Genomic DNA, 11,796 nt, shown 5'->3' with positions numbered 1-11,796 from the left:
CCAGTTTAAGTATATGTTGAACTGGCCGCAAATACATTATAAAAGACAAGTTGAGAAGATGAAACTATGTTTATCAACTCCTGTGAATTAAGTTGTACAAAAATGAAGTTTCAACAAAAAGTAAAGGTAACTCTATCTTTCAGTTGTTTTCTTCAAGTTAAGCATGATTAATTTTCAGATTATTAAAAAGAACAACACTCACTTATTTCAAACAGTTGAGCTTTATTTATGAATGCACATTCAAGTTTACTGAGTTGCCAATGTTTTCAAAACGCCACAAAAGTCAACTTTTATTTTGAAAACTATTCATAATAGAAAGTACAAGTTTGCACATGCGGTTTGCAGATCTTTCTGCACATACAATAGTTCATATTCAAAGTTTTTCACTTTGAAAACTCCCAGAAAATTCTTTTACACATTTATAATTAAATGTAAATGACACATACTGTGCCCCTGTCAATCTGACTAATTCCTTTTAAGCGTTTGTCTGCATTTTTAAAGGATGCTTTTGCAAATAATTGGCAAGTTGTCTGGAATACAGATATTCTGAAATACCCCCAACAATGAACCACTGTATAAATTTCAACAACTGGCTGGAGTGCAGGCAGGAAGATAGTGATCATTCAGCAGATTTAACAAACACCACTGAATAAGCTCTGGGGGAGGATGATGGTAAGTTTTAGTCATCGAGTTGCTTGTAGTTTTAGTCAACGTCTCACTGTAAAGGTGAACTCTTGGTAGGAATCATTAATCTAGACTCCATGCTCCTCACCAAAGGCACTGAGAACAGACAGACACATATTATGACATAGACCTGGATAAATTAATGAAGAACAGAATCTATTTAAATCAGCATTTTCTTTCATCATTGAAATGTTCATCACTACTGAATACATTTTTGGAATGTAATGACTATGCAGCTCACAGCCGTAGTAATGCTTAAAAATATTTGGGTGCAAAAATTTGCATTACAGGATAACATTTATTTTTGTAGCCATCAAAAGGTTTCTGATGTAATAAAGATGTTGACTTGTTTTGATGCATGTTTGATATTATTGAGCTAGAATAACACAATGTTATGTTCAGGTTTGAGATATATAGCGTTTGATGTGAAGTTGAAGAATTTCAAATGCAGTCCTTCATTGTCATCCAATGCCCATTGTAACACAGCAATCACCACTGGCTGAAAAACAGCTCCACAGCATGATCTTCTTGTTGCCATGCTTGACAGTTGGTACTATGGTTTTAGCTTTAAAATATTCCTTGCTTTAGTATTTTATTTATTTTTTTTGGCTTTTTTCCCTCTCTACTTTAAACTAAAAATGACAACTTTATCATTTATAGTTCAAAGTAGAGAGTAATTCATAACGTTTTTTCAACAACATTTTTAACTCCATTTTCCCTTCCAGTTGGCATAAATTATTTGCTTTTTGTTGCAATTATATATTTCGGGTCATTGAACAAATCTTAAGATTAAATAGGGATGATTTGACTACATAAAATATTTTTTAATGACAACTTCATTTAAAGCAGGGAAAGACATCTGATTCAAAGCAATGTAGTGCTGTCTGAAAATGTAATTACATCCTAAACATAACAGCTGATGAGCCAATCAAGGTAGCATCATCTGCTTCAAAGTGCTTGTGATAACTGATAATAAGTCTCTCCTTTTACGTTTGAGTAATTTTGCCCCATTGCACTTTGCAGAATTGTTTTAAGGTTCAAACATTAACAGCTGTTTTAAGGTTATGAGACAGCATCTGAACCGGATTTGAGTTTAGACTTTGAACTTCGAGTAGGCCACTCCAAAACCTACATTGTGTTATCTTTGGACCCATCAACATCCTACCAGGTGTACTTTCGATGGTCCTGCTGCCTAACCTAAGTGAGCTTAAATTTTAAGTCATAAACTGTTGACCAGATGTTCATCTGCCGGATTTTCTGAGATAGGAGAATTAAATGGTACAATTATCAATCCAGATCCAGAGTTGTAAAGCAGTCCCAAGTCATCTCACTACCTCCAACAGGTTTGATTCTGTGATGTATGATGTTATTTTTCTTAAATACTGTTTATCATACTCCACATTTAATAGAAATCAACTTTCACTAAAACTGACACAAGATTTTTTTTTCTTATCAGAAAAGACACCTTTGTAAATTGCATATTTTCACATAAATGTAAACTCACAAAACAAACAAAAATTTTTTTTTTGACATTATTAGTTTTTTTTAAAGCATTATTGTTGCTGGACTTGTCTTACCTGTATAATACACATTAACATCCCAGCCCTCTTTCTGCCATGCAGAGTTTCTTGTTTCCTCTCTAGATTGAAGGCTTTCATAGGCTACAAAGACATAAAAAATATTATATCATGTGTAAGTGAACTTATAGTAGATAAAAAAACAACAACATTCGTGCATTGCTGTATCTTGTTTCTTCCATTTATTATGTTCACTGTAATAATCACCATTCATATATTCCCAAAAAGTAATATTTGGATCTGCTTGTCAAAGATTGTTGCAAAACTATCAAAAATATTCTTTAGTATTAGATATTCTGTTTACCACAGTAGTCATCACAACAGTGCATTACTTCTCTGCAGCCTAAAAAGTGTTTACATGCAGCTAAAAATCTGTGCAGAATTTAGAGTCTCGGTTTATGATTCATGAGCTTAAAAGGAACATAAAGAATATCAAAGATTAATATCTATCTATCTAACCAACAATTGTTGGTTTATCCAAATTTGCAACATAAGCTTCTGCTATTGTCATGAGGCATAAGCAAGAAACTTAGAGAAATCCTCCTCCTGTTAATATAATACAATAATGCCCATATTAGAAAAATATGGGCATTACTGCTTATTGTTACTAAAAAAATTCCAACGGCATAATAAAACAGAAGTGACTCTCATTCCATCTCCGTGTTTCGTCTTTAAGTTGGACTGTTTTTATTTTTAAAGTTTTGAGTCATCCTGAGGAATAAGCTAACATTGCCATCAGAGTCTTTCTAACAGTATGCAAATTTACCCAGGACAAGCTTACAAATGCATTGGTTGTACGCATATTAGAGGAAACATTCAGGGTTTAAAAGTTACTCCTAGAAAGCCAAATCCTAATGCTTATTCAGCTGTTAATGTCTGAGCTTGGGTCACATTTTATACACAGTGTAACGGTTTGTAAGTTGATCTGTGAGGATATGCCTTTTATTTCAAGGTTGCTTGTAAACAAAATATTAAGCATTATCTATCCTCCCCAGCTGTCTGAAGTCTGTGATAAGCGAGATGGGCTTAGCTCAGATCTACAGATTTGACTTTCAAGCCACATCCAGCCTGGCAACTGTCCTAAAACTACCTGAGGCAGTCAATAGTAAAATATAAAATGAAACATGCATTATGTGTTTGTTTGTTTTTTTGCTGTCCAAATATTTTCCTGCCTTTTGGATTGAGTCTCACTCAGCGTCCATAGCTGACTCAGCTAATAGTGTCAAGCATACTTAAGATCACAGAAATTGTTAGATGTAATAATATCCAAATTGACTTTCCTAAAATTGTGCAGCTGTCTGCTTGAGTATTTATTCACTGAAATCAAAGGTAAAATGTATCTGTTTCATGCTTAACTGAACATGTTCAGACACAATAGTGATATACAAAAACATGCAAAAAAAGTTTTTATTTTAAAATGTATTTTTCCAAAAAATAACTATGCACAGTCACATAACAAAAGTTCACAACCATTCAGCTGGCAGCGTGGCGTGTTGCACCTTATTCTGTTGCAGTGATCACTGACACCAATAACCTTTAAAATTATATTTAAAGTTCAGAATCAAATTTGGATATTTTTGTAAAAAATCAAGTTCAACCAATGATCTGACCCTCAACAACATTCAAAGGTATTTATGTAGTCATCTTGGAAAATTAATTGTTCACTCCTCGTTTGGTTGGACATCAGCCCATATATAAAATTTCAGAAACATGAGCATGAATGAATATTTAGATAAAGTATGGCTTGGATGTAACTATCTGCTTAAAACCAATATGACCATAATTTACATCTCTTACCACGAACAAGTTATATATACAGTAGTTGCTAATATTATTTTCTTTCATGACTCGTCCAAAAACTCTGAAACATATTTTGATACACAGCAAGCATCATAAATAACTCACCCCATAAATGATGAACAACATACAGGTCACCAATCTGGGAGAAGAACCCTCCCACTGCTTCATTGTTTTCCTGTCTGTGTTTGATTGCCCTGGCCCTGTAAAAGGAGAGGTTCTTTTCAGGAGGGAATTGCTCACAGAGACAGATCTAAAAATTCCTCAAACAGAAGTTCAGGAACCTGATGTTACATTTCAGGCAAGTGAAACTTGTCTTACCAGCGATTGCCCCATTCAAGCATGGTTCCAGGCTGAAAGACAGAAGAGCAAAGACCGACAGCTTTAATTTAATTCATGCATGTCATTTATATTTTATATATGTCTGTAATTTCATCAGGAAAAATGTTTTTGTATCTTGAGTCTACATGCAAGAGCAAGTGAAGCACTAGCTGCAAACAGAGGTGATCTGTTTGCTTTCTTTCCTGGGAATAAAGAAGTGACTCCCTCACTGAGTGAGTCAGCTATGAAAAAATAGAAATTATGCAGCAGGGAAACTCAGAAAAAGTACATCAAGTCTAAGGTGAAAATACTGTTATTTGCAGACAACAGTCAATATCCTGCCATATTTGTGTCTGATTACTAGCAATCACAGTAGTAGAAGTGATTACAAATTTACCTTAGCGGTGAGCTCACACAATAAGCTTCAACCGATACAATTCATATAATTTCAATGTGAAAAGTAAACACCATTGAATGCAAATGGTGAATAATCACAGTCATCGGAAAATAGTTCTCATTAGTCTCATTATAGTCATGAGAAAACAAACTATTTCCAGTGAGTCAATAGTACCACATTTAACTTGAACTAAATTTCCTATCAGTATCTCACATTGTCCTGGAGACATTTTGGTACACTTTTGTTTTCAATATTTTCTGTTCAAGAAGGTTTGCAAGCTTTTATTTCTGCACAGCTCTCTTAAGGCTCCACAGAAGCACTGTAGTTAAGCTTGGACTTTGCATGGATCACTGAAAATGCCCTGATTATTTTATTTCGAACCCATTCTTTTGTAGATTTGTGTAGATCGTCCCTGCATTGCATTAGCACTGTCTTCATTAGGTAGTTTTCTGGTGTTTCCCAGAAAACTGCTTAAACCATTCTTTTAAAGAAGAAGTCGCCACTGTTGCCAACTAGTGCATCTAATCAGCAACATCTGGCTACAATTTCCTTTCTGAAACGCAATGGAAAATTAACATTTTATTTTAGTTTTCCACATCAAGCAGCAACCTGAAGGGACCAACACAAATTACCTTGAGATTGTAGGTGCGTAGTTCATAGAGGTTTGGTCCTTTTCTTGGTAAAGGTTCATTCCAAAAGCTAAACTCCAGAAGAAGCTGATTTTGCCTTGAAATCAACATTTTAGCCCTCTCTTTCCGGAACTCCAAGTACTCCTAAAATGGTTGTTAATTGAAAACAAAATGCATGAAGATATAGACGAATGAAACAATTTGTTGGTCTGTTACAGTTGGAAAATAAAACTGCTTACATCATACCTTGTTGACTCTTAATTTCTGCAGGCAATCAGTCAGAGCTGGATAGCCTCCTCTATATCGCCACAGATGCACTGAGCAACAAGAACAGCAGATGTCACTGTAGCCCTTCACTAAGGCACATTCCACCCACACAGCTGTGGCATACAAAACCTTCATCTCATTTCGAGCTCTCATTTTTTCTGAACGCTCCTAATGTACACCATAAACTGTAAAGGATCATCTGTAGAAAGAAAGACAATGTGTCGACTCATCAGGGGAAGTATCTGTGCTTCTGCAGGCTTCAGTCATGCTCTTCCAAACAGATTATGATCAAAGTGAAGCCACTTCAAGCAAGTGTTTGAGGCACTGAGACAGAAAAATGAATTTTCTCCTGCAGGATCTAGGATCAATCCAACTTATCTGTCTTGTAAAGTTTCTGTCAGTTCCCATTTAAGCTTTCACTTCAGCTTACCGGCTTGATCCTGCTCTCCATACCAGATATTCCAGCTTCCAACTACTTCACATGGGAAATCTTGATCCTGATGTAGTCTTCTTTGCACTTCAGCCCTACCATCAGCACAAAAAGGATCAGTAAACGGTATAAAACATAATCAGTGTAGTTTTTTTGTATTTATAAAGTACTGTTTAGATAATATATCAAAGCAAGTTACTCCACTCAAATATGCTTCTATCAAACATAATCTAATATATTGTTTTGCTAAAGGCAAATCAGCGTTATATTCTCCAAAAGTTGAGAAAAAAAGAGTTCATTTTTATATTTTTAGCCCATTCTGTGTCAGACAAAATATAACAAAAGACAAAAAAATATAAGGATGTTTAAATTTCATCATCCATCAGTGTAAGTATCAAGAGCAAACTAATTGGATATCACATAATATTGACAGTCTCTGTTGTTATCTATCAGTCCATAAGATGTTGACTTTTGTTTACAATCTAAGTAATCAAAAGCGGCCAGAATAAACACAGGTTATTGGTTTATGGTCTATTTCTACAAAACAGAAGCATGATTAATCCAAAGGGTGTGGATTCATCATGTTTTCATCATTTATAATTCATCATCGAAAAAGTATTCACAAACCTTTAACTTGATTTCCATTTTGCAATGTTATGACTACTAACTTCAATGCAAGTAGAGCTACTCAATTACATGTTAAGATGGAACAGATTATCTAATCAAGAATAATCACTGGGTCTGTCTGCAACAAATAAAACACATGCAAAGTTAACATTTGCATTCAGGTAAAACAAATATTTTTCAGTTAAATCTATGATTTTTGTTAGCAATTTTAGGGCTTGGTGTCGATAAACACATGTTGCATGAATTTAGCTAGCTGCAAGATTCACGCAACATGAATGAGTCATCCCTACTCAGGAGGTTGAAAACAAAAATACGATGTGCGGTGGGTTTCCTGTGGCAGCCAGTGTTGCATTAGAAGTCCTTACTGTTGTAGGAAATTTCATTAAAAAACTTCTCAGATTGAAAAAAATGGAGAAACTCAAAAGTTAAATTTTCCATCAGGAGAATGACTCCTAACATCCAGGCAGAGTTACAACTGCATAGATGAAAGCATTTGTGAAAATAGCCCTATCAAAGTTCAGACCAAATTCCAATTGAGAATATGTGGCAAAACATAAAAATCTAAGTCCATTGAAAATAGCTTGGGCTATTTCACCCAAAATACCTGAAGCTATAATTGCAACAAAATCTGGTACTACAAAATCTTGACTAAGATATTTGAATATAAATAAATAATCCAAGAATTTAAAAACATTATGCAATATACATTTGGGTTGGTCTACCATAAAATTGTAGTGAAATGCTCTTAAGTTTGTGATTGTAACATATCAAACTGTGAAAAAGTTAATGGTCTGAATACTTTTGCAAGACATTGTATGTTTCCCAAATATGTAAGGTTTTCATTTGCAAACATGTGACTGTAAATTGATCCTGCTGATGGAGGGAATGTCCTGATAACCTTTTCATGGATGCAATGTCTGCGCCTGCTGTGGCTGCTCAGCAGCATAATCCATCACATCTACTAATTCTTTCTGCAGGTGATTTGTCTTTTAAGCAACTTTTACAAGCAGATTTCCTTTAAGGCCTCATGCAACATCATAATCGATGAAAAAACTACTTTGGTATCTTCTTACTGTATTCTCCTGTATTCATAATTTTAAATCTCCCAGTGCTAAAGCAGCAGTTTAGAAGAGTCCACAGTTTTCTCATTGCAGAGGCCAAGGTTTATACAGTCAGGCTATTTATAGCTCTCTAAAATTTGCATCATCTGGCCTTTCCTAACAATCATTTGGAACCAAACCCTGTCACTAGCAAATAAGTTATTGAAACCTCAGTAAACATTATGCAGGAGTGCAAATCTGATGCCATCTTTAAGTGCTTTATAGCTCTCTATTCTTCAAAGGTTAAACTGACAACACAGTTTGACATAATATATTGAAGAAGTAAGAAAAAAAACCTTAAAATCTATGACAGAAAACACAAGAAGGAAAGCGAAGTTAATAAAAGTAATATTTCACACCAGGTAACACTCACTCCAGGTTGTTGTACTCATCCAGGCACTCGGGTTTGACGTTGTGAACTTAACAAAAGAAGAAAAGAAAAGAGAGACATAGTTATCAAAGCTTATGTTTTCTTTTAAAATACACAATCAAATTCTCCAACAAAGTAATTTCACACCTCAATTCAGCAGACTTTATATACAAAGCTGTTTCACTGGCACAAGGTTATAGGCTATGGCTGATAGAATGTTCCAATTGAAATCTCTGCACAGCATGATGTACGCTGCATAAAAGATCAAAGTCTGGAGAAAAATGGTAATTTCTTCTCAGGAGACAGACACAGTTATGATCTAAGACTCTAAAGAAAAGACTATTTTTTCTGATGTCATAAAAAGGTATAAAATTGATACATCATGTTATCAACTTGGCAGCCGCCCACTTCTTGTACATGTGTAATGAAAATTTTAGTTTGCTCTCAGGTCCCTGTGGTTCAGCAAAGACTGGATTTAAACAAACACAATTTATTTAGCTGTTTTCTGTAGAGATATGTGGCTAAATAGACAAAAAACAGAAATCCTCTTTTTGTATTTTTCACACGTCTTTGAACCTCAGCAACCCCACATTTAAAGGCAATAACCCTCTCTTTGTATGTTAGTAAAATACCGTGTGCCTACACTGGATTTTATACAGGTTGCTGGTCTCTTTCTTTGACAGCAGGTTGGAGTGGGCATCTTTCCTCGCATCCACCTTGTGCACAAATAAGGAGCGGAACCAGCCTTTGTCGCTGCTCTCTGAAAACCTCCTACACAGAAACGAGATGAAAGAAGCAAACAAAAGCGCAAAGAAAAACATTAACATAGAGAAATGTTCAAATAATAAAAAAAAAAAACACACAACTCAAAGGATTGTAGGAAATGTCATGATACATGGGCTAAAATATAGTCATGCTGTTATCGTCTGAAATGAAAAATATGCATACTGTATCAGGCAGTGGGTTGAGTGCAGCATAAAACTTGTATTCACCCACTGAAGTAGATATGTGGGAAATATTTACTTAAATCCTGAGAGACTCAAATCAGATTCTAATTACTAGTAAGTTTTGAATAAAAAGTCTTTAGTTATACTTCAAGACCAGTACTTCTTTAGGCTGAGGAGCCCTTAACCCATTTAACACTCAGTCACGGACCTCTTAAATTGCCCCACGACACATCTTAATATATAATGCAACCTGAAATGAAAATAGTAGTCTCTTAACTCACATATTGTTGTTTTCTGTTATCATCCAACTGAGAAGAGTCGTGCTTTTTGGTAAATGTGACTGACCACGACAAAACCATGAACACGTTTACTTGGGCATTTTGAGTTATTTACAGATTCTGAAAGTGTGGCGTCTAAGCTTGTCAAACATAAAGAAATAAAAAACAGAAGTTGTTCTTTATCGAACATTGTGTGCATAACATTTAGGGTTATTCGTGATTGAGAAGCAGAAAAATAGACTTGAGTTGCTTCAGCAGAAACAAAAAATCATTGTCTGCACCATTGAATAAAATAATCCACCCATTGATAGAAATACTCATATCTATCGATGGTATTTATTTATTGTATGTAATTAGTTAAATTTCATTATTTTAATTAAATAAAATAAAAATAGTTGTAGACGTGTAAACAGAGTCAAAGTCATAAAAATCAGCAAACATGAACTGAGTCGAGTCCTACTGCTGATCGCATAGAGGTTTTCAAAGGAATCCAATCGCTAGTAAACGACAAATAAACATTTTCAACAGCTGTGACTTAGCTTTCTCTAATCATATTAGTAGTCCTGGAGTTGTTTTATTTCCATTGGTATCTGACGCTTTTCTTTTGAGTGACTTAATTTTAAGCCAGTTTTCCATTATTATTTTCAACACAATCCTTTGGTAAGCTAGCTGTAGCGTCGTACGAGCTCACGTCACAGCAAATAAACTGTCCTTTACATGCAGTACAGACTACTAGCATTTTTGTCGGCTTTATTGCTAATAATTGTGACTCTGCACAGTGAGCACAGCTATTGAATTACTCTGAGTTTTCAAACTGGATCTGGAGCATTTGTACGTTGTTTTTAACACTAAGAAACATATTGACAGTAGCTTAACAAAATGTAAACTGTAATATGGGAAACTATAAACACCACAGACTGAAAACTATATTATTCATCATGTTTATAAAAGTTGTAGGCATCTTGTGGTGTTCTTTAAAAGAAAAAACAGACTTATAGATAACTAAAGGTATATTGAAACTAAAAATCAATATTTGTATTTGTACAAAACAATCATATCAACTATTAAACAGGCCTGCGACATTCAGCTTAACCTCCAATTCAGTGACTTTTGTTGCTTTTTATAAACTCATAATGTCTAAATCCGTTCAAAACTGCTTCAATTAACCTCAATTTCTGGCTTTTGCAAAGGATTTGAAATGTCACAGGAAGAGTGAGTGATATATCCCCCACACTTATGGATTAGGGAGAGCTGGTTCCATTTTGTGCTTTTTGAAAGCCATCTGTTAGTTCACAAACATGTTTTAAGGCTTTCTAAAACCCTCAAACTTCCAGGGTCAATGAAACTCCCCATTTAGTAACACTGTGGGCTGAAGGCTTTAATTAGGAGCTATGATTAACCACAACATTTTTGAAAAAAAGCATAAGTTGTGTTTGAATTTTGTTAATATCAGTAAGAGCAGAAATCAATGCTGATGGAGGCCCTAAATGTGCATGTAGTGTGCTTTTGCAGTACAAGGTTCAAAGGTCTAGCAAATCATTAAAGCAGGTTAGCAAATGGGTCTTAGATAACATTTAGGACTTATTTTTAATAATACAAATTTATATTAATCTATAGGAGATTTTCAAAATACTGAGATAAAACTTGTGTATTTCTAACAGTGTGCTATTACAATCAGCAGTCACAGTTAAGAGTTTTGGGGTGATTTTCATGATCTTAACTCTAAACAAAGAAAAAGAACATAAATGATGTTTCTGAATGTTAGCAGATAAATTTTGAAATGTAGTAAGATGGTTTCCAACTTTTTACAAGTTCATGGTTTTGCTGACAAACTTAAAAATCTCCTGACTAACAATGTACAATGTTTATCGTCCAGTTTGAAAGGATGAACATACAAAAAAAAAAAAAAACGTACCTGGAGGCTTGGTGTAAGTAGACAGAGCACCTGTACAGAACGTGTCCTGCACTCTGCACAGATCTGCAGCTCGTCGCCATGTTCCTCTGGAAAGCAAAACAGTTGTCTGACGCTCAAGCATTCCCTGCTGGTTAATGTTTACCTCTGCTTCCGGGAGGTGAATTGACAGGTAATCTGATGGGTTGAAAACCGCTGATACGTTTTTGCCCTCCAGAGGTTAAAAACATGCGGGACTCTGTGAAGCAATGATCCAATGTGCAAACTCGACCAGCAGATAGGGTCTGTGAGAGGTGCAGGTTGAGGCAAAGAGTAGGCTTACATGTATACTGTGTACAGGTTGACATCTTGTAATTGCATCAGTTTTGTTATTACTTTTAAAAATACATTTAGGAATTTCTAAAAGTGTTGACACACTTTGTATGAAAGAAAAAAACATCTCCAAAAGACAATAGATGGT

The 11,796-nt window shown here is 34.9% G+C and overlaps 1 protein-coding gene across 1 annotated transcript; it reads right to left on the bottom strand.

Annotated features, from left to right (window-relative positions):
- Nucleotides 1-202: 202 nt before the first annotated feature.
- Nucleotides 203-11,449, bottom strand: nipsnap1 (nipsnap homolog 1). The gene is made up of 10 exons (XM_014470540.2): nt 11,340-11,449; nt 8,843-8,970; nt 8,203-8,248; nt 6,103-6,197; nt 5,652-5,722; nt 5,409-5,549; nt 4,380-4,411; nt 4,167-4,261; nt 2,262-2,345; nt 203-780 (listed from the first exon to the last, which is right to left on the bottom strand). The coding sequence occupies exons 1-10, from the start codon at nt 11,417-11,419 to the stop codon at nt 716-718; spliced, it is 837 nt and encodes a 278-aa protein (XP_014326026.1). The 5' UTR covers nt 11,420-11,449; the 3' UTR covers nt 203-715.
- Nucleotides 11,450-11,796: the final 347 nt, after the last annotated feature.

Source organism: Xiphophorus maculatus, chromosome 12 (genome assembly GCF_002775205.1).
Source record: "Xiphophorus maculatus strain JP 163 A chromosome 12, X_maculatus-5.0-male, whole genome shotgun sequence".
Taxonomy (NCBI): Eukaryota; Metazoa; Chordata; class Actinopteri; order Cyprinodontiformes; family Poeciliidae; genus Xiphophorus; species Xiphophorus maculatus.
This window is presented reverse-complemented; position numbering and strand designations above follow the sequence as displayed.